General features: G+C 39.3%; 1 protein-coding gene across 1 annotated transcript in view; it reads right to left on the bottom strand.

Moving 5' to 3' along the window:
• Window positions 1-25,166, bottom strand: part of STT3B (STT3 oligosaccharyltransferase complex catalytic subunit B) — a 103,816-nt gene extending 78,650 nt beyond the window's left edge. The window contains exon 1 of the mRNA XM_039249826.1: window positions 24,445-25,166. Within this exon, the coding sequence (XP_039105757.1) occupies window positions 24,445-24,758 (314 nt within the window). The 5' untranslated portion in view covers window positions 24,759-25,166. The remainder of the gene's footprint in view (window positions 1-24,444) is intronic.
• Between the last annotated feature and the right edge of the window lie 2,619 nt (window positions 25,167-27,785).

Below are 27,785 nucleotides of genomic sequence, written 5' to 3'. Positions count from 1 at the left end.
AATTGATTAAAAGCTTAACTTCCATAATTACCAAATCTCAGCCCTATCCTAACAACTCTGCATACCATGTTTTTCATTATATCCTACCCATGTGGGCCTTATTTTTGCCCCTTCAACATGCCAAAGTGTTCCTGCTTGGAGGAATGCTCTTAATTCTGGTCTTCACAGAACTAGGTAATTCCTTGTCATTTTGATCTTGGAATAAGTGTCACCTCAAAAAGGCCTCTTCACTTCCATATGTACAGTGGTAGATCTACAGACACATCCCAGAACTAGCTACTGTATTATTTTTTCACAGCCTTTATCACAACTGAAATTATCTAGATCTTTGTTTCCACATTCACCTGCCAGAAAACAGGCTCCATTTTAACAGAGACCCCTGTTTACATTCCTAACCCTTGATACTTTGCCCGGTACACACAATAAATATTTGTTAAAATGACTTGAATACTGACTATACCATTATTACTAAGAGCCTACGGAATCAAAGCCTATTAAAAAATTTAGTTTTAAAATCCTAAGATCTGTAAGATGTCTTAATTTAACTTCTTATTCCACAATAAAGATAATATAGAATGATAAAGGACAAGATAAGTACAGATAGAAAAATTCAAGAGTAAATAAAAACACATAAAAATGTAGGTCATAAAGGCCTATAAGTTTAAAAACTACATCTAACTTCATTTCCCAGCAATCAAAGCCAACTAGAAGCACCTGACTGGCTCAGTTGGTAGAGCACACAACTCCTGATCTTGGGGTTATAAGTTTGAGCCCCACATTGAGTGTAGAAATGACTTAAAAATAAAACCTTTAAAAAAAAGCCAAATTGGAGAGACATGAGTGACATAGGTCTCAACTGAAAGGATAAAAGTGTCATTTCCTCAATCAGATTATATTTTGACTGGAAGTATAATAATATGACAGTATTTTTAAACTAAAATAAGGGTGGCTGGCTGGCTTGCATGGTTGGTAGAGCACGACTCATGTTGAACACAGAGCTTATTTAAAGAAAAAAAATCCATGGTCTTTAGCTACTATACTAAATGCTATTTGTTTTTTTAATTTTTTTAATGTTTTTTATTTATTTCTGAGAGATAGAGAGCGTGAGCAGGGGAGGGTCAGAGAGAGAGGGAGGCACAGAATCTGAAACAGGCTCCAGGCTCTGAGCTAGCTGTCAGCACAGAGCCCAACACGTGGCTCGAACCCACAGACTGTGAGCTGAAGTCGGATGCTTAACCGACTGAACCACCCAGGCGCCCCTAAATGCTATTTATTAAACTAAAATAGAATACAGATTTCAAAACACTGTGGCTCTAACATGAATTTTAATTTTGCAATCATGCTATTTTAACTCTTTACAGGTTTTTAATGCTAGGTACCACCTCAAGAGTAAGAGCAACAAGATTAGGGGTGCCTGGGTAGCTCAGTGGTTGGGCATCCAACTTCGGCTCAGGTCATGACCTCATGGTTCATCAGTTGGAGTCCCGTGCCGGGCTCTGTGCTGACAGCTCAGAGCCTGGAGCCTGCTTCGGATATTCTCTCTCTCTCTCTCTCTCTCTCTCTCTCTCCTCCTCTTCCTCCTCCTCCCCTGCTCATACTCTATCTCTTGCTCACTCTCTCAAGAATAAACAAACATTAAAAAAAAATTTTTTTTAAAAGAGCAACAAGATTAGAAATAGAAGAGTCAAGATATAGTAAGCTAACAGGTGTCAAATAAAGAGATATTTGCAGCCACACAGTTTCAGATTTTGACATTCCTAAACATTTTGCCAAGTTTACATTTCCCCAACAAAACTGGTATTATAAGTAAGAACAGCATTTATGATCAGAGATTCTATTTTAAAAAATCAGGTTTACTGAAGCAAGTATTTCTTCTTCTTCTTCTTCTTCTTCATTCTTATACCCACGTCTGGGATGTTTTGGAACACAAAAGCAAAGAGGGCAGTTATTATGATTTAGTTCTGCAACCAAAATGTCATAAAAACACTAAAAAAAAGCAAAGAAGAAATGAAGAGAACCAACAGACATCATATACAGTTTCAGAATGTTCAGTACAGGTAAGCGCTCAGGATGAAATAATTAGTTGCTGACCTTACAGTTGGTCATTTCTGAAAAGCTAGCAAAACCATGGACTGGCACTGGAAAAAAATCTCATAGAAAACAGAGGGAAAGGCAGATTTTTAAATCTTTCTATGTGTGGGACTCTGAGAACCTGATGAAAATATGGATTCTCTCACCAGAAGAATGTGCATAAAAATTTCGCAGAATTTTGAAGTTATTTTTAGAGGACCCCCCAACACATAAGTCCTATTAGAAAGGCATTTCTTTCCAGCACTGAAAAATCTGCTTTGAGTTACCTTCTTTAATAGTTCAGAAAAAACTATACCTGTGATCTACCAACGCAGTTTTGGCAAATCCAGGCCATACTTATTTTTCAGCCATTAAATCATTTAAAATTTAATATTTCATCAGGGAAAAAAAAATAACACCATCACCATAAGGCACAGCACTAGTTAGACAATGTGTGATGTAACCATCCAGTTCTCTTTCAAATTACTGTGGTGCTTAAGGGCTTTTTGTATCAAAAATGTAAAATAACAGGTTATCCTTTATTGTCCAATTTCAAAAAATTAAAGGAAAGATGACAAAAGGATTCAGGAGGAAATAGAAATATTTAATTTTCCCTTGTTTTAGAGGAATAAAATAAACTTCACATTTATAAAAAAGATTAGACTTTTTAAAACTTTGGTATATAAATATAGCACTGAGCTATCTCAAACTGTGGCTGGCAAAGCTGTAATTGGAGCAAGATTACTCTACCAACACTTAAACAGATGTCTTTTGTGCATCTTACAGCAGAAAAAGCTAGAAGCTACATAAAGAAAAACACTGAATATAAGATTCTGTAATAATGCAAATATTTTTCCTGAAAATGCAACCATAAAGTACAGATACAACTTAGAAAGAAATTCTAGTTCACAAATAACTTTTCTCTAAGAGCCAGTAAGCCTGGGAATACGGATACAAGTTCACAATTCTAAGACCAAAGGCAAACTTGGTCTGTGACCTCATAAAACTGACAATCTCTGCCAATCTTGCAGGAGGGACAGGCAACAAGCAAGTACAATCAAGCAGAGAAACACATGGGCTACTAAAGGACACCTAACATTTCTCTGAATAATAATTTATATTAAGCATTAAAATATACCAATCTTACATGTTTGATTCAATGAGTTTTGACAATTTTATACATACCATCAACAATAACTATCACCTGAAACCATTGCCCATAAAGTTCCCATGTGTACCCTCCCAGTCTCTTCCCCCTCCCCAACAGTTTGAATTCTTTCACCAGAGATTTATTTGGTTCTTAGATTTCACATAAATAGATCATAAATTCCACTTTCTGTAAGTGTCCATTTTTTTTCACTCAACATAATTCTTTTGAGATTTATTCATGTAGCAGCAGTTTGTTCCCTTTTTATTGCTGAGTAGTATTCCACTTTATGAATACAATTCTTTTTTTTTTTTTGAGAGAGAGTGCACAAGCAGAGGAGAGGGGTGGGGGACTCCCAAGCAGAGTCCGTGCTCAGAGTGTAGCCTGACATGGGGCTTGATTCCATGACCCTGGGATCATGACCTGACCCAAAACCAAGAATAGGATGCTCAACCAACTGAACTACCCAGGCACCCCTCCTCTGTCTTTTATAAGGACATGTGTTTTAATTTCTCTGGATAAATGTTTAGCAATTCCACTCCTAGGTTATAGTGTATACATATATTTAAAAATAGTAAACAGTTCTCCAAAGTAGTTGTGCCATTAATACTCCAACAATATCAATCCATATTAAGGTTGTTTTTTCTTTTTTTTTAATGGGCTTACCTGCACTGTGCTAGATACTGGAGAAAGAGAATAGACCTGTCCTCAAAAGCTCTCTCATGGAAGGCTTCTACAACTGACATCTAATTTAAACCTGGATGGATTATTAAGCAAAAAAGGAATAAAGGATAGAAGTGTTCTAGAAAGAAGAAAGAGCATATGCAAGGGCTAAAAAAAAAAAAAAAAAAAAAAATACACAGAGGTTATTTTCATGACACTAATAGGAAATAAAGCTAGATCAAGTTTTGTGATGTTAAAATTATGCTAAAAAATGAGAAAACAACCTAGGATAAGTTTTAAAAAGATCAATTAAGTCCTAAAGAGATATTTGTGTGTACATGGCATCATGTACCTTCACAGTATTTGTCATTCTTAATTGATTCAAGTCTATCTCTCACTCAGACTAGATTCATGTCTCTTTGGACTCACACCACAGTATCCACAGCACCTGGCAAATAGGCAGTATTCAGAGATGTGTCTATCATGGGTGTTTGATGTAATTTTTAAAAATTTTCTATTGCTGTGTAACAAATTACAACAAAATCACTGGCATAGAACAACACACATTATCTCGTGGTTTTATAGGTCAGGAGTCCAGGCTTACCCAGATCCCCTGCTTAGGGTCTCAAGGTGAAATCAAGGCATTAAAAGGGTTGGGTTTTCATTTGGAGACTCATTTAGGGAAAGATTGGACTTCCAAAGTCACTTGGGCTCCTGGCAGAATGTATTTCCTTGAGGCTGTAGGACTGAGGGCCCTGGTTTCTTGCTGGCTGCTGGGTGGAGTCTCTTAAGAGGCTGCCTGTAGTTCCTTGTACATGAACTTCTCCAACAAGGCTGCTGACTTTATAAACCAGCAAGAAGTCTGGGGTACAAGTCCACTAGTAATACAGTCTTACATAATGTAAAATAATAATGAAGCTGCATTCCCACCACCCTATACTCTGTCCACTCTACTCTTCAAAGGCTATCAACAGACTATTTTGAAATAATACATTCTGTAAAATGATTTACAGACAATTGTCTGCAAAATGTAGCATAAGATTTTACAAAATTGGCCGAGTAAAAACCTATTTACCTAGTAAATGAGAAACCAACCAGTTCCGCCAACAGAAATGGCCAATTATGGATGTCCAAGTAAGTGTAAGAGAATCAAGAAATAAAGGAAAGGAACAGACTTCTACAAAGAAAAAATAAAAACAAGTGAAAAGCAAAGTATTAGAACACCAATGATTGTATCCAGGATTAAAGGTTTTCTGTTCCTTCTCCTTTATCTTGTCATTAAGTACTCTCAGGCTACAAAGTACCAGATCTATCTAAAGCCCACTAGTTCAGAGACTTCATACTCAGAATTTAGCACTAATGGGAATAGAGAAGTAAGGTAAAGTACAAAGGGGCTGAGGCCACCAGCTAAAGTTGGCATTTCAATCTACCATTTATTATTCCTGCCATCTAGTGGGATGATCAAAATCAAAAGTATGCCATGTTGACATGCTAAACAGGTACACAGGGGAGGATAAAAAAAGACCAGTTTACCAGGACTACTAAGTAACCAACAGTCTAGGGGTGCCTGGGTGACTCAGTTGGTTAAGCATCTGACTTCAGCTCAGGTCATGATCTCACTTCAGCTCAGGTCATGATCACATGCTTCATGAGCTCGAGTCCCGCATCGGGCTCTGTGCTGACAGCTCAGAGCCTGGGACCTGCTTCAAATTCTGTTTCCTCCTTTCTCTGCCCCTTCCCCACTCAAAAAAAATTAAAACTAACAGTCTAAACCCAATCCTACCACACCTACATATTAACACCAACCAGGGATTGTAGTAAACACATGGCCAATTTTATGACTTACCTATGGAAACTCATATGCGAGGATATATTCAAGCCTAGTAGGGATAACAGATTCATCAGTGTTTAACAGTAAAAAAATGAAAGTTTCAAAGAATTACTAATGATACAGAATAGTCTCTTATTATTACTATTATTTTTTTTTACTTTTGGTAGGTCAATTCTAAGTTTGTAAATACAGATTGACCACTATCCCAGCACCAAATCACCACTACTCACATAAAAGCCATTGCCACTGGGTCTTAAGACTACTCTCAGTAACCTCTGTGCTCTTAAAACTGACAGATGGATCATAATGATTCAAGATTTTTCCTAAGCAGAGATCATGCTGTATCTACAGAGATGCATTACAAATCGACAAGAAATTAGAACTCATAAGAACAGAGGGAAACTTCTTCCAAATACATTATTAACTGAAAGCAAGATCCATGTTACAAAGAAATCTCTTAAGTTGTCTCTTAACTTCTGCCTTTACTGTGACAGCTATCAATTTTCCTGAGCACTTATTTGAATAAGGAGACTCTCTCCTGCTTTATAAAGGGCACTTAATGAACTAACTGGAAAAAGGAAAGAACAATGAAAGGCTGGGACTAAAAAATTACATCAAAATAACAGGCTGATGGTGGGGGGAGGAGGTAGGTGGCTCAGTCAGTCAGTCTTGATTTCTCAGGTCGTGATCTCAGGGTTGGCAATTTCAAGCCCTGCATTGGGTCCCACACCGACAATGCAGAGCCTGCTTGGATTCTTGCTCTCCCCCTCAAAAAAAAAAAAGTCTGATAAATGTATTTTAATGCCATTCAAAAATAAATCTGAATTCTAGGATCACATATAAATTTGTATATTTGATAAATTAAAATTAACCAAGATATTTTTTGCTTAGTTAAATCCAACACAGACTGAGATCTAAAAAACCTGGGCAGAAACCAACACAAAATATATGTGTGTAATACGTATTTTAAGTCAGACATACATTTGTATATTATAGAAAAAAGATCAAGCATGATACATATAAATATATCATCTTTATATTTCCTTACTATTAGCTACCTAACTTATTGATGTAATTATTTATATCATATATAAACAAGATTTCCAAATAAACAATTATATAAATATACATTATACTATATATATTTAAGTCAGAATATATATTCATAGTCTGTAGAAATATGATTTCGAACTAACAAGCATTAAGTATGCATTGCAAGGAACACTTTTTTAAATCCTATAGTAATTCCTAAATTAAATGTGGTAAAACACTAAGTTAAATAAAACTACCACTGTATTCAAGAGCCTCTCAGTCTTTAACATGCTAATGTGTATTATAAATAAGTGGATGGGATACGCAGTCTTTCGAAATTTAAATGATCAGAGGTTATTTTGTTTTGAACTGCAATTCTTAGGATATGTATTCTGCAGAACATGTTTTGGCAAACACACTAACAATTTCTACGCTGTCTTCTAGGTATTAAGTTCACTCCATATTACAGAGAAACCAAAAGTGATTTACCTACTTTTAATCAGAAAGTTTTCAAATAGACAGTATCAGCAAACATAACTCAAGAAGGAGCTAAGAAAGAATAAACAACATGAATCAGTTCTCTCCTTCCATTTGAAAGAGGCTCAAGTAGAGACAGGAAATACTGAATTATATGAAAATTTTAGTATCCTTCACATATCTAAAGTAATTTTAGCAATTGCTATGAAATAACAACATGTATTAAATCCTCAGAGACCAGCATGTTTGCAGTATACTCTATTTTAAAATGTGTTTATCTGAGAATTACAAATGTTGCAAATGGATTTATTGAATTTTAAATAGACTTAACCCCCCTATTTTTTTTTTTTTTCAAATGGTGTTACACTAGGTTCATTACCTGGTGAAATCTAGATTACACTTTTTGCCAAATTATAATATTGATGTAACATTACATCAATATTACAGTAAATACATTATACTTTAGTTTACTTCTTGAGGAAGGTAACTAATTCTAATGCATGACAAAATGGAAGAATCTGAGACAGGAAAGAATAAAAATGACTAAGAGCCTTGATCATACAAAGTGGTATCTCTGGTGGAAAATGTTCCTGAGTCAAAGTCTAAAGATGCTTTGTATTCTACTACATGTCAAAGAATCCCTCCAATAAGCAGAAGTATTATTATGACTTTCATTTCTGCCACTGAATCTTAGATCCAAGAAATCTGAAGGAACATGAAAATAAGTCATGCTCCCTGAAGCATTTTTATACTGGAGAGCTATACTGAAGTGTCTGTCTGCAACATACAGAATTGTAATGATGGGAAACTATACTTTCACACTGAACATTCTTCCTAATTTGAGAGCTGGGAAGTGCCTACAAGTTTATTTCTGTGTATTTTATATTTGTTCAGGCATGACAGAAAGTTGTCTCATTTTATTTAAAGTCTTGTGTTGTGGAATTCAGAATTGCTCTGTAGTATTTTCAGTTTTAGAGCAATCCAGCTGCATTCAATGCCTAAAATGTACTTTTTAAAATACATAAGGCAAATATTTGAATAGTGGTTGTGAATCTCTAACTTCTATTACTTTGAAAAAATATTTTCACCACAACACTTAAGAAACTTAATTTCCATGATAAAGTTTGGAGGTGAGAAAAGTCAAGAAAATCTCAAATACCTGCCAATTCTTTACCACTATCTTCTGAGAACTCCAGCATATCCTCAAAGTGGGAGAACTAATAGCAGAACTAGTCTGGCTTTCCAAAACACAAGTTTTGAAATGTGTTGGCAGAGAGTGACTGACTGATCAAAATGAATAATTTCAAGGGAAAAAACTGAAGTATGGGTATGGGCAAGGCAGGTTAAGACTAGAAAGAACTTGTAGATGAATGTACTGGTTCTAACTTTGTCACTCTGGCCAAGTCACCTAGCACTTTACCTAGAATATTATAACAGACCATAAAGGAATAAAAAATACCTGTAGATTTTTCCAAGCCTCAGTCTTTTGGAAGGGAAGGGGTGTAATAAGTAGACTGATAGAAGCATCATGTTTCTTTATATGAAACGTGTACCATTATGAAATGAATATAATTGTACACATTTGCACATGCTATTTTTTAATACCAAAATATCACCGAGGTTTCTTAGTTCACTAGTATTCTCTTAACACATTAAGCAGTACTTCCTTTTCTCCATAAAATGAGGGCAATAAAATATCTATCTTACTGGACTTAAGGACCAATAAGCCACTAGATGCATTAAAATTTGCAACAAATTTAACACAGACTTGGAATCCCTACCCTCACCAATACAAAATAACCAGTTTTAAACAAAGACAACAAAAGCTGACCAAAGACACAAACAGGTAATTTACAGAAGAGGAAATAAATACTACACTGTGATAACAAGTCTCCAAAGATGGAACTAAATCATTCTGCCCCTACCAGAATGACTCACTGATTCACCTGTGTCTATTCTGAACGATAAAATACAGTGGAAGTGACGCTGATCAGTAGATGCCTACCCTTAACTGGACAAGCTCGCTCGCTCTTGGAATGCTCTTTCTTAGAATCCGGCTGCCATGCTGTGAGGCAGCCTAAGCAGCCACATGAAGGAGCTAAAAGCCGCAATTGAGCTCCCTCCCAATGGAGACTCCAGATGCCTCCAAGCTGCACAGCACCCCAGCCCTCCTAGCCCCAGCTGAATGCAGCCAGTTGAGTCTCCAGATGACTGTAATCATCCAACAACCACAGCTGACATCACAAAGCAGAAGAAACTCCCATTTCCACCCACAGAATTGTGAAATAATGAAATGCTTTTTTGCCACCAAGTTTTGGGGCGGTGTTTTATGTTTAACTGAAAATAAAAATTACAACATTCTCAGGCATATACCCTACCAACCATCCACACATATAAATCAGAAAGTGTAGCTTTTAATGTTCGTAATAGCATTACTCATAAAAACAAAAAGTTGTAAACCCAAATATTCATCAACTAGCAAATGTATAAATACAAGTCAAAGATTATTTAAGCTCCAAACAAAGCAAAACTTAGCAATATATTATTTAGAGATGCAAATATATGTATTTTTTAATATGGCAAAAGAAGTGTTAAAACTGAGATAATGGCTCTTTATTGCTAAGAGAGAAACCAGGGGGCCAGGCTAGAGAAGAAATATGGAGAGATATGAAATTGGTAATGCTCTAGTTCTCCAGTTGCGTAGGGGTTTCACACAGGTACTTAGCATTTTGTTTGTAATTACATATATGGTGTATACGTCATTTTATACGTAATTTGCATTTTAAATATAGTTTGACTTGTAAAAATGTTATTTATAACTTTATATTATGCTGCAATTCATAATCAACAATTGTAACAAGTACTAATTACAAACTTTTCAAAAGTCTACAATTACTTCAAAAGGAAAACGTTTTGTTTTAAATGCTGTTTATATTACTTTAAACACAGTAAATTATTTAAACAACCAAAATAAAGTATGTTAATCAAGAGACAGAAAAGATCTCCCTTTCTAATAAAGTGACTGGCTCATTTTAACCTTCAAAAAATTATTTAAAGATATTTTAGTGGTTTCTCAAGCTCATTTTTCTTTATTTATTTTGAGAAAGAGAAAGAGAGAGGGATAAAAAGAACCCAAAGCAGGCTCCATGCTGTGAACTGCACCTGAGACAGGGCTCAATTCCACGAACCATGAGACCATGACCTAGGTGTCAGAGGCTCAACTGACTGAGCCACCCAGGCTCCCCCATTACACTTTTTAGATTTCATCTACCACACATTTTTTTCATTTATCCTGTTCCCTCTAATGCCAGAAAGCTGCTTGGCCTATTAAAATAAAGTTTTCTTTAGCTATGGCACACAGTAAAAATGATTTTGGGATTAAAATTAAAATTCCATGAAGTATTAAACTTTTAAAAATGTACTAAATTAAAACAATTAAGAACATATGCAATATTTTAATTATCAATATAACAGATTTAAAGGCACATTGATGGATAAAGGTTTTTTTTTTTAAAAAGTACACAAAAACATCTGGTAAGATCATTACATCAGTTTAAGGACTCACAAGAATGTTGCTATTATATAAGTATAGAGCGGACCATTTTGTTAGTTCAATCCAGAGTTAAAAAAAAAAAGGTAAAAACTTTATATTTTGGCTTACTTAACTCTAAAGATCTATATAACATTCCATGATCCTCCCAGTCATCAGATGCACACAAAGCTATTTCCATTAGTGTAGACACACTTTAATGGAGACAAGCAATTTATTCCATCCCTTATGATTAATTTTATTTACTATCCCTTAACCTCTTGCGGCAACGTTTACGTGAAATTAGTTGGAGTTGTGATGGCTTTTTTAAAAGTGTCATGGAATTTCCATATTAATTGACAACACAAGTATCCCCTGCTTTTCAAAAAGCTCGCCCTAGGCCACTTCGCTACCTTCTTTAAGACAGGCCTACATTAGTACCAGTTCTCCATAACCAAAATAAAAGAGGAAATGGCAAAAAGGAAAAATGGTGTTCAGTGTCGGTTTCACAGTACGCCACTATGGAGGCAGCACGCACATGAGCCACAAAAGTGACACCATCAAGCCGTGTCCCCAAGGAACAACACTCATCATCAAGCCACCATAGCTTAGAACTTCTCCTTGTGTGGGGCGCCTCGGTGGCTTAGTCGGTTGAGCGTCCGACTTTCGCTTAGGGGTTCGGGCCCCGCGTCGGGCTCTGTGCTGACTGCCAGCTCAGAGCCTGGAGCCTGTTTCAGTCTGTGAGTCCCTCTCTCTCTGACCCTCCCCTGCTCACGCTGTCTCTCTCTCTCCTAGAAATAAATAAAACATAAAAAAACAAAACAAAAACTTCTCCTTGTGAGCATCTGTTCCTTATCTCTATTTATTTTGTGCGACCCTTTAGACTAGGCCTCTTGTGCCTCAGAGAAGCATAGAGTTATTTTCTGGGTCTGGGGACACTAAAAAAAATTTCCACATAAACTGATGGTTCTTTGCTGTATGCATTTTCAACTTACAAAAGTTTTCATAAGAATACCTTTGGATGGGGGGATGCTATAACCAAAGTTAAATCAAGAGCCGAGAAACCAAATGGGTCATTAAGCCAAACCCACCCAAACTCATTATTTGCACGAATTCTAGGCATACCAATGATCATTTCTATTCTTACTATTCCTCCACATCAAGATACAAGTCTCAAATTCAAACAAAATGCCACCTTGTAAACTTTACTTCTATTGCTGACGTATCTTTTTTCATGTATCATCTCATATATTAACAGCATTAACTAGTCTGTCTTTTCTTATTCAATATTCCTTAACTAGTGAATTAAAACTTGAGACAGAATTAAGAGTTACCTGTACTTGGAAGAAATACTCCTCAAACTAAAATTTCTCTCCTTTAAAGTTCTTCCTAAGGTATCCAGCCAAGCCAGTCATTTCCCAATTGCTGATGGCAATCACTGATGCTCACATACTTCAACCTTTTTTTAAAATCACCAACTCCTTCCATCTTCTATAAGATTAAAATGACACCTTTATTAAGGGTGAGATTATGTTTACTACTAAGAGGTTCATTAACAATCCCAAATGGGGGTGGGTGGAGTAGTGAATTTCCACACCAGCAAGCAATTCTCCAATATCAGCTGGGTGTCCTACAATCCACTTTAATTCTAACACTAAAATCATGTCAGATCCCACAAGGGCTCAGTCCTATAAGATTGACACCACTCCCCCACCCCTCAATCCCCTACTTCAAATAGCAATCACAAGTCCAAGTTGTTACCAGTGCTTCTAACCAACTGGCTATAGATCAGAAGTTCCAGTGACCCCCTCCTTGGGCTCAATTAGTTTGGTAGAGTTGCTCACAGAACTGACAGAAAACATTTTACTTACTAAATCACTGATTTCTTATAAAGGGACAGAACCCAGGAACAACTAGAGGAGATTCATAGGGCAAGATAATGTGGGAAGGGCTGCGGAGCTTCTGTGCCCTCTCCAAGCACACCACCCTCTCCAAATCTCCACACAGCCACAAACCTGCAAACTTTCTGAACTCTGGCCTTTGGGGTCTGTATGAAGACTCCATTTCATGGGCATGACTGATTAAATTATTGGCAGCTGGTGATTCAACCTCCTGCCCTTCTCCTTTTCCCAGAGGTCAGGAGGTAGAATAGTTCCAACCCTCTACTCACAGGGCAGGTTCCATTGGCAACCAGCTCCCATACTTAGGTTACCCGAAGGGCTTTCCAAAGTCACTGTATTAACATAACAAAAAATACTTAAAATTACAAAGGTTTTTAGGAGCTTAGTGCCAGAAGCAAGGATGAAGACCAAATATCTCTCTTAAGAATCACAATATAACCACACAGGATTCTACTGATATCACAATCAAATCCAAAGTTTATCAAGGTATTACACAAGAGACTTCCTGTACTATTACCACCAAAACATAAAATGTGGTTACCACTGAGGATAAAGGAGCCACGTTAATACACAGTGAACACCCACTATATTCCTAATACAGTGTAGGATATCATCTACAAATAATATTTGTACCCTCAAGGTTCTTGTCTCTCTACAGTAAGTTATTAACATTATTATTCATTAAAGAGGGAAATAAGCGTATCACCAAAACAGTATTTCACCAATTTAGGCAAAGAACAAATAAATCTCCTTGAGTGTTTTTACATTACTGGCATTAAAATTTTCAAAATGGCTCCAGCCTATTTAGTTAAATGAATAGTCCTGAACAAAATGTAGCCAAAATAAGTTTGCTCTATACTGGGATCAATAAAACCTGTATCTACACCTCTTACACAAGGCAGATAAACTATTATATTGTTATTTCTGAAAGAAGTATGCCTGGCGTGTTTCCTAACAGTTAATACATTTCAAAAAACTATCCCTACTTCCCTGGGGAATTCATGCAAGAGGCCTACTAGAGGTGTTAAAGAAGCTTCAATCATTAGGTTGGACCATTATCCAAATACAGCCTAATTCAAAGTCATTTGTACTTCTCTGTGTCATATATTACAAGGGATTTAAAGGAAAAGGAATAGTATGTACATACCTTCCTCATAATACTTTAAATTTTAAGTTGGAATTCTAGAGAAACCCTAGCTGACTAAATTGGGAGGTCAGGAAAGGCAGTCCTAGATTTAAACTCTTCAACTAACAATGCATTAACTACGATAACAATCTTTTTATTTGTTTACAAAAGAAATCAACTGTTATCCATTCAAGTAGCATGGGTTAGATACTAATGGGCAGCAGAAAAATACCACTGGATTTAATCAAAATCATTCGGACCAATAAAGAGATGTGTATTAAAGGGCGTTCATGTTTATGGTTTCACTTAAGAACTGCTCTCTAGTTAAGAGAAAAGCTCACAACCTAGAATCCCATTTCCAATATCCTTAATCATTTACTAACACACAGTGGCAAATTTCCACACCCCAATACGATTTCAAGTTCCTACATAAAGAATCATGATCCTCCTATTATATTCTTTTTTTATTGAAGTATAGTTGACATACGATGCTGTATTAGTTTCAGGTAGGCAACATAGTGATCTGACAATCGTATACATTACTCAATGCCTGACCTTTACTGCTCTTTGAATAAAACTTTTTATTCCCTTAAGATAGTTTCTGAAAGGATCCTACTATTATTAAACCTCTCCAATTATTCCTGAAGACCAAGATAGCTATCAAATCAATAAAGGAAGGAAAGATATGGGAAAGAAAAATAGTGGTAGCCATGAAAGACTGGAAGAAAAGAGAGAAATGAAAGTTACTCAAGATCACAAACAAAATTACAACTCAGCATCAACAATCCACTACAAAGATACCATTACATTAAATAGTCCACTCTTAGGGTTCTCTTAAACTCCCTCAGCTCAGATCCCTTTCCAACATTCTCTTCTTTCTTTCAAGAACTAACTGCTACTCCAATCCTTAAAATTTTTATATCCTTTAAACAATAGTTGGCAAAAGCCATAGTTTAAAAACTAGTAATTTTGTATTTATCTAATTAGCATTTCTCTCTTGAAAGACAGGGAGGTCTCCTTCCTCACCCTCTCTTCCTTGTAGTCTTAGTGTTTGTTGAAAGATCAAATTTCTCTGGCCAGTGAGTACTTTTTGAAAAAGTGTCAAGGTTATCTGGAGACAAGGTTGATTCCAGCTCAAGAGTTCAATCCTGAGATATTTTTTATCTCAAGTGAAGAGAAAGATGCTTTCCCTTTCCCACAGGTACTTCCTGCTACAAAAGAGGAGGAAACCTCCTCAGGTAAGTAAGAAGCCTGGTTAATAAAATTATTGCTAAATCTTATTACCACATATTCTCAAAAATCGTCGATCAATGAAGATGGATCTTAAATGCAGTGCTGAGCAAAAAAAAAAAAAAAAAGAGAGAGAGACAAAGCTACAAGTGCATTTATCTCAAGTTTTAAATTAGACAAAACTAAATTACCTTACTTAGGAATGCACACAGAATTATACCACCTAAGAGGAAAAACATGGATGTTAATTACTATACAAGTGAGGAGAAGGGGAGGCAAGCAAGCACACACCAAGTCTTCTGAGATGGTGGCAATGTTCTATTTCTTGATCTGGGCAATGATCATATGGCTGTTTCCCTTATAATTAGTCATTACACTGTATATGAGATTTATATACTTTTCAGAATGTGTTATATTTCATCGTTAATGAAAAAATTGTAAAGACTAAAACCAAACACTTCCTCACCAATAAAACCCTTTGCAGAATATTTTTCTCATACTTATGTAAACACTTAAGACATTTGCAAAGAATATCTCAAAACTTCAAGAGTGCTACATTCCAATAACTCTGTACTCCATTATTTTTCCTATGGATTACACAAGTAAGATGATTTAATGATGTACCTTAATAATGAAAGCTACTTAGAGTTTATTCTACTTTACAGGAGTTACTGGGGTTTTAAGAATAGGCTTGAACTGCTGCTAAGACAGTAGATCTTAAAAGTTCTCATCACAAGAAAAATAACTTTTTATAACTTTATAAGATGACAAATGTTAACATTTTATTATCACTTTGAAATGTATACAAATATCGAATCATTACTCTGTACACATGAAACCAACATAAATAGGCATAAAAATAAACATGCTGGTCATAAGTGAGTTCCCCGGACATGATTCTTTTCACCAACTCCACCCCACCCATTTGGCCAGCAACAAACAATAATTTAAGCTGTGCATACTCTAAAACTTTAAAAATTAATTATGAATTAACTATATTTTAATTTTAAATTATCATAGAAAACAGTATATGCTCCAATATTATCTATCCATCTACCTGTGAAGAGAGAGACCAACTAATTTAAGTTTAAAAGCCAAATTCATTTGGTTGGAGGTAGCAGGCTGGAGAGACTGCTAGGTATCACTACAGAAACAAACACTGTACTGTGAAGAAAAATGTTTACTGGAGAATAGCTGATAAACCTGTAAGGCATAAAAAAAGAAATTAAAAGAAAACCCCAAAAGAAACATTATCAATTTAGCTATCACTTCAGCACGTATACTTTACTAATATACACATATATTTTCTTTATGTCTTCACGAATAGTCTTTCCCTTTGTACAGGAATGAAGAAAAAAGTCAAAAAACTTTGAAACTTAAAGCATGTACACAATTAACTTATGGAAATTACAGGTAAGTGAAGCACACAATTAATTGTTTAAATCACCAAACTTCACATAAAAGCTGTTTCATAGTTAAACTTGAACTGCCAACATTTCTAATACTCTCAATTTAAAAAAGTGAGTGGTAGGGGCGCCTGGGTGGCTCAGTTTAAGCATCAGTCTCAATTTCAGCTCAGGTTCATGATCTCGAGTGGGGCCCTGTGCTCACTCCCACTCCTCTATTCTCTCCCCCTCTCTCTATCCCTCCCCAGCTAGCTTTCCCTCTCAAAATAAATAAATAAACTTAAAAATAATAATAATTGAGGTGGCACCTAGATGGCTCATTCAGTGAACATCCAATTCTTGATTTCGGCTCAGGTCATCTCATTTGTGGGTTCGAGCTCCGTATTCAGCTCTGTGCTCTGCGCTGACAGCACAGAGCCTGCTCTGGATTCTCTCTCCCTCCCTCTGTTCTGTCCCTTCCCCACTCACACTCTTGCTTTCTCTCTCAAAATAAATAAGCTTTAAAAAATAGATTAAAAAAATAAAGTGATAGAAACTTACTTCCCCTCATCTTCTTAAGTAACAATTTTCAAATAACTTCTCAAAAAATGCCCTCTAATGCAAACATAGGTACAAAGAATATAGAAAAGAATCTAGCCAGGCTACAACTATACCACCTTCACCCTTTGGTTTTCAGCTTCTTTGCCCTAAAAGCAAGCCAAGCCAACGTATACTATGGAAGTCCTGTAGCTAAAGAATTCTGGGTTTACTCTGAACTTCCACTCCATAATTCCCTTAAATGGAATGGCTTAATACCTCCAACCTTATTACAATGAACTTTTTACAGACAAAATAAACCTAAATGAAAACAACATTCACTCAATCATCTTTTTTCATTTAGCTATTCCCTTAAAAGCCCCATCTCTGAAAACTCCCTTGTCATTCAGGATTAAAAACTTCAAAGTCATCATCAACTCTTCTCTTTTCCCTACATCAAAACAAAGTAAAGAGGGGTGGCTGGGTGGCTCAGTCAGTTAAGCATTCGACTTTTGATTTCAGCTAAAGTCATGATCTCACTGTTCCTCACTGTTCAAGGAATCAAGCCCCAAGTGGGGCTCTGTGCTGCCAGTGCAGAGCTCCATACTGACAGCATGGAACCTGCTTGGGATTCTCTCTCCCTCTCTCTGTCTCTCAAAGGCTTGTTCTCTCTCTCTCAAAATAAATAAACTTAAAAACAATTATAAAAACAAAGTAATTAGCCATCACCCAACTAGTGAATTTATTTAGTTAGCTAGGCATGGATTTTGCCCAGGCATTTTGATAGGCCAATATGTTAAGACTTAAATCAGGGCAGCTGATTAAAAGACATAAATTAAATGGAGGACACTTTCATTTAAGCCTGCCTTGAAGGCAGAGGATGCAGTAAAAAGGACACAATTTTTGGAGACAAGCAGACCTGTATTATTCAATTCTTAGGGGAATGCTGAATTGAAATATCTTGTATCTCCAGAAACAAAAGATGTTACCTTTATCTCCTCAATTCTAAGATATAAAATCAAGTTGTAAGACACTGTAAAAACTAAATACCTACTACCATTTAGAACATATGTTAAAGTTATCCTGCAACATTAAGTTCCCCAGGAGGAAAATCTGGGTCACAGATGGGCCAATTTATTTAGTGTAGCAGTCACAATTCCTTAGAAATGTTTATTTCTAAAAATAGTATAAACTTGACCAACATAAAGGAATTAACCAACTTATTATGTACAGGATATATTTCAAGGTATGTTTAGATACCTTACAGTTGAAACCCTAAAGGTGTTTTTACAAAGAAATATAATTCCAAGTAGTGGTTAGGTTTCCTGGCAAGAGTACAAATGCTAGTTTACCTACACTTACCTAAAATAAGAGGCTCTGGCAGTTGCTCCTATCTCCATCCCTTACCTATACCTAACATATTAAAAAAAAAAAAAAATCCTATGGTATTCACCCTTCCTATCAATTTCTAAATCCCTGGAAATTATTTGTGTCAGAAGTAGGCCAAGCTAAGAAACAGAAACTTTCCCAGAAAAAAGTGATTTAAATACAAAAATATCCACCAGAATCAGATAAAGCAAATAAAGGAGTGAAGATGGGGTATGAAGTTAACCATTTTTTTTCCTCTTTCAACAGTATTAATTTGGCCCATACCTTATATTTGTAGCTCCTATACTATTTGAAAATATGTCCATGTTTTCTATTTATTGTGGGGACTGACAGAAGTCACTTTTGCAATTATACATAAATGAAGCAATATATCCAGACAAAACATCGCAAAAAAAGAGCACGAATATGATTCAGAATAAGCAACAGGCTGACCAATAAGTGGCTTCTAATAACACAAAAAGAATTTAGGTGTTCCACATGAATTAAGTCTAATAAAACCAACATCAATACCCTTCCAACAACTTCAGAGTTTCTTCTGAGACAGAAGACTTGGCAACGTCAAATCATTTAATATATATGCACTGACTTATGATGTACTCTGGTTAAGTTAATAACCAAAACCTATAAAGATTAAGTCTGATTCTAACCTGGTCCAACTGAGCACGATACAGAAACAGTGGTTATGCTCATTATGTTCAAGTATTATAGAACACAAATGTCCAGAAATAAGAGATTCTCTTAATCATGGAGATGGGGAACAAAAATAACATTCTTCATATTACAGTGAAGGATGTACTATCAGCATCAAAAAGCAGGATTTAAAAGCAGTATTAGAAAGATACGATACAGTTCGGGGTGGCTCTGCTGGTTGAGCGTCTGAGTTAGAATCCCGCATCAGGCTCACTGCTGTCAGTACAAAGCCTGCTTCAGATCCTCTGTCCCCCTCTCTCTGTCCCTCCTCAGGTCGCGTTCTCTCTCTCTCTCTCAAAAATGAACAAACTTAAAAAAAAAAAAAGATATGATAAAGCAAATAAAGTAAAACAAACTGTAGAACATAGGTGTTGAGTATGAGTATTCACTATAAAATTCTTTTAATTTTTCTGTATGCTTGAAAATTTTTATAATGTAACAATTTAGCAATATACAAATCTGCTGAAGACTAGGATGCTTTATAATTTGGGTTAACAGCAATATTGTCTCTAAGAGCATTAAGTTTTCAAAGTAAACAAGTAAAAAATATGATTCATCACTCCTGAATATTAATCATTTTTTCATTATTTCTGAAAGCATGTATGCACTAATGAATACTAAGATATTACAATGAAAAGAACTTTTAACATTTTCTCACAGCCCAAAGTACTCATAACTTACAGGGAGCATAAAAATAAGAGGTAGGTTAAGAACAGCCAGGCTGTTAAGTTGCCTCATGTTGCTCACAGCTGGGTCAGAGCCTATAATTAGTTTCTAATACTTAGTCTACAACCAATGTCTTTTAAGTTTATTTATTTTGAGAGAGAGAGAGAGAGAGAGAACCATACATGAGGGAGAGGCAAAGAGAGAGGGAAAGAGAGAATCCCAAGAAGGCTCCGCGCTGTCAGCACAGAGCCTGACACTGGGCTCGATCTTAGGAACTGTGAGGTGACGACCTGAGCTGAAATCAAGAGTCAAGACACCTAAGCATCTGAGCCACCCAGGCACCCCACCCATGTTGTTTTCATGCAAACTATTCAAGGCAGTAAGAGGTCTGCGATCTTACTCATCTTACTCGTTAGCCCTCAAGATACGAAAATCCTGAACAAAAAGTTCTGCAGACTTTGCCGACAGATTCTAACCACCCCAGGGGCCTATTACATGCCTCAAGAAACCCATGATTACGACTAACTATAAGAACCACCACAACTTACCCCAAATGGGAGGAGGTCCAATCCCATGATCCCATGCAGCAGCTCATGACACTCCCTGAACTCCTTCCTAAGTGTTCCTGTAACTTAGAATGATCTTAAGCTCAAGACCAGAAAAACTGTCCATTACAAGGACTGCAGTGACAGTACACCTGTTCTCAAGTGCAGCTGGACTGTGCTGCTAAGGATTCCACAAAGTAACTTCTTAAGATCTGAGGAAGTCTGTGTTCTACAACTAGCTCTGTTACCCAGCTTGTCCTCTTCAGAACTGAGGTCAACACCCTCTTTCTGTCATCTGCAAAGTGAAGAAAAACATGGAGACCTCAAAGTATAGCAACTAGTCCCCAACTTACAAACAGTGTATGTTCCAAAGCTTTATCAATCCTTTGAAAACATGTTTGCACTAATTAATCTACTTACACTATAGTTACTTTGAAAATCTGAATTCCAGGTTTCAATTCTAAAATTTGTTTTTAATGTTTTATTTCTGAGAGAGAAACAGTGTGAGCAGGGGAGGGTCAGAGAGAGAGGGAGACACAGAATCTGAAGCAGGCTCCAGGCTCTGAGCTCTCAGCGGAGAGCCCGACGCAGGGCTTGAACCCACAAACCGTGAGATCGTGACCTGAGCTGAAGTCGGACGCTTAACCAAATGAGCCACCCAGGAGCCCTCCCCCCCACCCCGTTTCAATTCTAAACTGCAGCCACATTTGCTGCCCTTCTACAGCTAAGTGGACCCAAAACTCAGGAAGGCTCAGAGAATCCTCACACTAGAGCTCTAAGGAGAATCCACTGCTACCTATGCAGCAGGGAGACGGGCAACTCTCCTTACAAAGGGAGCTTTTACATCAACTCTGGGGGAAAAGCTACCACAGTTTAACAAGATAACGGTCGTGGGAAAAGTACTTGGTTAATATAATGTAAAAGTATTCACGGCTACAACAAAAATAAGTAGAAACTACATTTTGGAACAGATAAAAAAGATGATAAAATTAGGTGCTGTTAAACTAGTTGCTCAACCAAATGTTTGGCAAGTATAGACAACATAGTCTCAAACTGCTTCCTCATGTCTGATCAACTCAACTGATAAGGGAGGAAATTACTAAAGTGAAGTGGTGAGGAGATCATACCAAAAATGTTGCTAAGTTCTAGAAAAGTGGGAGTGTGCTTTCAAATTCAGGAAATGTATGATATTCAACATTATATACTACCCCTCATAACAACTGCAGGATTTATGAAATAAATTGAGTGACAAATTTAAAAAACAAGCACAACTTTGTGACAATGAGTCACGTCTGGCAGCTAACTGGAGTCTTACACAATTTAAGAACTACTACTGTAAGTGAGAAATAACTCACCAAACAGAAAAAGTAAACTTTTCATTAAAAACACTTCAGAAATGAAGCCAGTAACAGAGATACGAAAAAAGGGAATAGAGAAGACCAGAATAAATTGGTTTGTTGATAGAAAACCTGAAAGAAACATTTAAATATAAAGGTTCAGGTCACTGCTTTATGTTCAAACAGTTCTATGGAAGAATCCCAGGCTAGTGTAGCACTGGAGTGTTAGATTAAAGATCAAAGTGTTGGTACTCTTAGCGCTTTGAAGGAAAACTGCTTTAAAAATCCAATGTAATAATGACAGGCAATCTACACCCAACCCCCTTTTCAAAAATTTTCAACAAGAATGGATTACAAGAATGAAATACCTAACTACTCAAGATCTTCAAAAAAAATAGAACAAAAGTGAGCAAACAAATTTTTTTTGGTCTGAAACCTAATTTTCCCATTAAGTCAACCCAAATTATATTTGACATTAAATTTATATTAGTAAATCTCTGTTCACAAGAAAGGGCAGGAACAATTCCTTTGTTGTAAAAAGACTGTTTACTACTAAAGACAATTATCTAATATTATGAACAGAAGCATTTAATTAGGAATATAAGTATTAAGACTATCAGTAAATTAAGTAGATCTTTAAGAATGAAGAGGTGTTATACCTTTAGTGAATGAGTTTAAAGTTCAAATTGCATACATTTAAGCGTTTCAGAAATGTGTTCCTATACACAGAAAAATAGAAGCAAAACAAATTTTCATGTGGATAAAAAAGGGTTATGTTTCCCCAAGCATATTCTTGAAAAAAGAAAAGACCAACTTTTAATTTTTGCCATACTTTAAAAAAAGAATATTATCTGTGAAGAAACCTGATTAGGACTTTTCATGATTACAATACTCGATTTCAGTAGTAATTTTTCTTTTTTCTTTTCTTTTTTTTTTTTTTTACAAATAGTTTATTGTCAAATTAGTTTCCACTTAACACCCAGTTCTCATCCCCACAAGTGCCCTCCTCCATGCCCATCCCCCTCCCTCCTCAGTGGTAATTTTTCACTGACTTGAAGATTTCTAATCTTCCTTCAAAATAAAGAAAAACAAAATCATCACATCATTCAGTTGTGAATTTTTCTGCAATCCTTAATTTCAGCCTCAAAGTTACTAGTAAACAATACTCAGCCTTTGTAAAAATGATACTATGTGGAAATATTATTCACAATTTTTGTTGCCCGTAATGTTTTGTCGTTATGCACTTCAGCTGCTGTAATCTAAAAAGATATGACTTTCTCTTTTCATACTGTTCAGTAAAATATTAGCAGTTTTCATCTTCCGGTTCCAATTTCATTTTTATCTAATTTGCCTAAGTGATTCAAGGCTAAGACTAAGAATACTGTACCTAGTTCCTAAGGTTTCACAATGTTTTCTTCTGATTCCAAATAACATGTTATTTTTTAAAAAGTGCCAGAAAAAAAATCAAAACCTCCAAAATGGGATTAGAACGTTTCACCAAAGAATGTCACCGTAATTAACTGTTTACCTAAATTGCATTCTCCGTGAGCGGTCCCCTGCCCTGTTCCATAGATGATGCACTACCAATCTCCCCTTCCACAGCAGAACTTCAACCCGGTATTTTAATATATTATGGGTAATTCACTTCCCAAAATATTTATGATCCCTACATTCTAGGTTAACTCTCAACTAGATCCAATCACTGTATTTCAAATGACAAAACAAAGACCCTCAAGTTTAGTTAGGTCTAATTATAAAGAGGTAAGATTAACTCAAGGCTGACAAGTCGGGGCAACATGCATTAAGTTAGTTTAACAGGTAGAGGCTCAGGTAAAAAACAAAAACAATAATCAACACGGGCTGGAAAAGCTGGGGGAGAAATTAAAGCAACCTTCCTACCCGTATCATTCCCGGACCCATGTAGTGCCCAAACTAGCTAGTGCTCCTAAGAGGGTAACTTCCTAAAACATTCAGGTCAGTCCGGATCCCACGTGCAACTTCTGATCTAAGCTACGGCTCCCCATCAGCGCGGTAGTTTGTTCTGTTATTCACAACCCTTCCTCAAGAGACCGATAAAGGATACTAATGCCATGCGTTCGGATATCGTGCGTAACACACTGGGGGTGACAGCTGGGCTAAGAGAGGACTAGTGTTCTCGCAACCCGAGATAACTGTGCAACAGCCAGGTGCTGAGTGCACTTAGGAGCCTTGAAAAAAAAAAAGCCACTCCTGAAAATATCTAACGTTAAACAAACACGAGTCCCCAGGCTGCAAGATCACTTTCAGGGATATTATTTCTTTTCCTACAACACCCACCCCACTCACTCTCTGTCCCCCTTCTCGTATCGGGAGGGCAAAAAGGAGACACAGCAACCGCGAGGCTGAGCAGATCGGGCTCCTGCGCCGCGGGACTCACCTTCCACGGCCACAGGGCAGCCCCCGGCCGAGCCCATCCCAACGACAAAACCGCGCCAGCAAAAGCGAGCGACCGCGGAAAGCCGCGGGCGGGTAGGCGGGGAGTCCGCCCCTAGTCTGTCGGAGACAGACCCGCCGGCCCGCGGCGTGGCCGCTCCGGGCGGCACAACCCCAGACGGCGGCGAGGGGCTTCTCTCGCCTTCCCAGGGGGCGTCGCACTTAACCGGCCCGGGGCCGAGGTCCCACTCGGGGACCCCGACGCCTCCGCCTCGGGCCGCGCGGGGGGAAACTTCGCCCACGGGCAGGGGGCGCGCCCGGAGCTCCGGGACCCGCGCTCACCGCGGCCCGGGCACGAGCGGGGCTCGGCGGCGGCGGCGCGGGGCCAAGTCCCGGACGAGCCGCGGCGGGCAGAGGCGCCGGTCCCGGGTCCCCCCGCGGGCCGCGCGGACGGGGGAGGGGCGGCGGGGCACTTACCACGGGTCGAACTCGTGAATGATGCTTTCGAAGCGAATGACCGCGAAGAGGCGCGAGCTGAAGCCGGCCAGCCAGGCCAGGAAGAGGATGGTGAAGGAGAGCAGCGACTGCCAGCCGGCCGGCTGCGACAGCCCCCCGGACAGCCCCGCGGGGGCCGGCTTCGGCGGCGCCACGCCGCCCGCCGCCTTGTGCGCGCACTGGGCCCCGGGCCCGTGGTGGCCGTGCCGGCTGTTCCCCAGGGCCATGAGGCCGCTCCACGGGGACGAGTTGAGGGACGACTTGTGCTTGCTCTCCGGGGCCGAGGGCTCCGCCATGTTGTGCCCCGGCGGCGGGTCTAGCTCCTCGCCGCCGCCGCCGCCGCCGCCGCCGCCTGGTGCGAGGGGTGCTGGGCGGGGACCTGGAGGAGGAGGAGGAGGAGGAGGAAGAAAAAGGAGGAGGAGGGAAGAGCGCTGCGCGCTCCCGCCCTCAGCGCCGCGAGGCCGGGGGACAGGGGGTGGAGGCGGCGGCGGGGAGTCTCCTCAGCAGCGGCCGCGACCGCCGCACTCTCAACTCGGATGGCCCTTGCGCCCCACTAGCCATCCGTATCCCCCTTGCAGCTGCGGCAGCGGCGAAAGCCGACGGGACGAGGGCGCCAGAGAAGAAGCAGCAGACGGAGGCGGCACCACAGCTCGGAGCAGCAATGACATTCCCCCTCACACCAGCCGCCCGCCCCGCGATGAAGAGCGGGAGGAGGAGCCCCCTGGAGTCCAGGCGGAGCTCAGGCTACCCCTGGCCCCGCCCCCAACCCAACAGGAACTGGCCCTTCCACCTGTCACAATGCGACAGGTCCGTTAGGGGGCGGGCCCAGGGTGGCGGTGCCCACCAATAGAGGTGCGAGCTGGGACGGGGCTCAGCCCAACCGCTCTCCCCACCCCCTCACCCTCCCGCCTCGCGCCCGTTCGCCCGGAGCGGCCGTGCTGCACGGTTACGGCTTCATTGTCAGTTGAAAGACGCGGTTTCGCGCGCCTGTGTTGTCGGCCAGGAGGGGTGCTGGGCGGCTCCGCTCGCTGCATGGAGCTGAGACGGGCCGAGGGGTCGGGAGGTGATCAGAAACGGCGGAGCGGCCTCCATCAGAATCGGCTTAAGGGAGGCGGACAGCGCGGCGCTGACCGACCGGGCACTCAGGCTCGCGGCGGTCGTGACTTTTAACCCGCTTTGCGCCGAGCGCCCACCACGTGACGAAGCGCGCAGGCGCGTTACACTAGTCCTGCGCGCGTGAATCCGGCTGGCGGGGCTCGGCCGCCTAGGGCGCCCCGCGCAGCCTGCGCGGCCTGGGAGCGGCGTTGGCGGCGGCGACAGCGGCTCGATGCGCCCCCTCGGGCCGCGTCGGGTGTCCTGCTTCCGAGGTTGGGAGCGAGGACAACTTTGCCGGCGCTGGAAACACTTCGCAGCCGGAGAGAGACCTAGGGGGCAGGCGAAGCGCGACTTTCTCTCGCTTTCCTCACTTCTTGCATTTTTCTAATTGCAAAAATCGTGTTTGTTCACAGGGAAATAAGAGCAAATGCAGGGCTCTATTGGTAACGGGCTGCGTACGTACCACCACACGGGCGAGACTTTGTGTCCGCTGTTACCGAATTCTCTTTAGTAATAACGGACTGAAGATCCCTGTGCACAAATGTTTGCCCGTCTAGGTTGAATTTTTATGCCTCCCTTCCCATTTCTTCATGCTGCTCCGCGCCAACAAAGTGCCACCAGGGAGACCTAATTTAAGGCAAAATGAGTGTAAACATCCGTGGAGTAGTGGGGAGACTAGAATTACTCTAATATACGCCCCGTGAAGGGCATGGAGCTCTGCTTCCGCAAATACTTGCTTGATTCACTCTTCATGTAAATTCATTGTCCATTTTATTTAGGTAAATAACGTGAGTTTAAAAGCGGGTGTTCTTGTAATACACAGGAACTCAATTATTAAGCCATTTAACACATTTAGCACTTAAACATATTCAGAAATTGTGTTTGAAGAGTAGATCTTTTCGAAATGTTAGACAGATTTGGCAACTAATGGGTCCAGCTACTATTTTAACGTGCTGATTCACTTTTCTCTGGTTTCCTTAAAAAAAATAGTCTCATTAAGGAAGGGATGAAAAGGTTTCCAGAAATAGACTTTGCCACCAACAATTTAATAGCTGACAGTTATTAAACTTCTAAATTTTAATGAGAATTATGACAATATTAACTGAGCCCTGTTGGAGGAGAAAGGGTGGCCTGCTCTTTCTCAGATCCCAAACTACGCATGTTAAAATGCGAGCGTTTTGAGTATTGGTGCCCGTGTTCCATGAACCAAAGTTCTATCAACCTGAAATAAAATTTAATTTCTTTAGATATTTCTATGTCTTTTGTGTAGATACTCTCTATTAAATTCTATATTATCTTGCTTCCTTTTTGGTGGCTTGATTACCAATGTTCTGGTCTGGAGAGTGACGGACTCTGTTCTAAATTCCATACTGTTGCAGTAAGCTGTGCAGTTGCCAATGCATGTAGCATTGGCTAAGTTACCTGCTGTGGGTTACCTCTTCTACTCATGAAGTCAGTTGTTGGTATCACATGAGATAGCTTATCTGAAAATACTTTGAAAGATCATTAAGGATCATAAGCAAATGCAGCTTAATGGTGAGTGTAAAAGCAGTAGGAAAAAAAAACCCTGTCATTCTTGGTCTTTATTCACTCACTCGGAAATTCATTCAACAGGTATTTATGGAGCGCCTCCTGTATGCCAAGCACAATGTGGGCACTGGGATGCAGTAGAGAACTTGAGAAACCTGGTTCCTACTCTAGCAGAACTCATCAGTCAGCTCTAGGGAGATGGGCATTGAGTAAGCCATCACATTGTTAAGTACCAATATACAACACAACAGACACTATCAAAGAGAGACATGGGGAATTTAATGGGCGCAAGATGAGACTATTACCCAGGGAAGCAGCAAAGGGATGAGGATAAATTGACGCCGGGACGAAGAAGGTAAAGAATTATCCAGACAGAGAAGCATATGCAAAGGCCCCGCTTTGTGGCCAGGGAGGCAAGTACAGGGAACCCAGAAAGGGGTCAGTATGGCTCCAACACTGGAACCATGTGAGATAGGAGCTGAATAAATGGGCAGATAGCGTAGGTCATGTTTAGAAGTTTTTTTGTTTTTTTTTTTCCTGACACGAGGCTCTAGCTCATGAAATTGTGAGATCATGCCCTGAGCCAAAACCAAGAGTCAGACGCTTAGCCCACTGAGCTACCCAGGCATCCCAAGAAGTGTTTTTGTTTTGTTTTAACCTGAGACTAATGGGAAGCCATAAAGGGTCTTAAGCAGAAT

This window comes from Hyaena hyaena, unplaced genomic scaffold, assembly GCF_003009895.1.
Source record: "Hyaena hyaena isolate Hyena2069 unplaced genomic scaffold, ASM300989v1 scaffold_350, whole genome shotgun sequence".
Classification (NCBI taxonomy): domain Eukaryota; kingdom Metazoa; phylum Chordata; class Mammalia; order Carnivora; family Hyaenidae; genus Hyaena; species Hyaena hyaena.
Note: the sequence above shows the minus strand (reverse complement) of the source record. Positions and strands in the feature narration are given on the sequence as shown.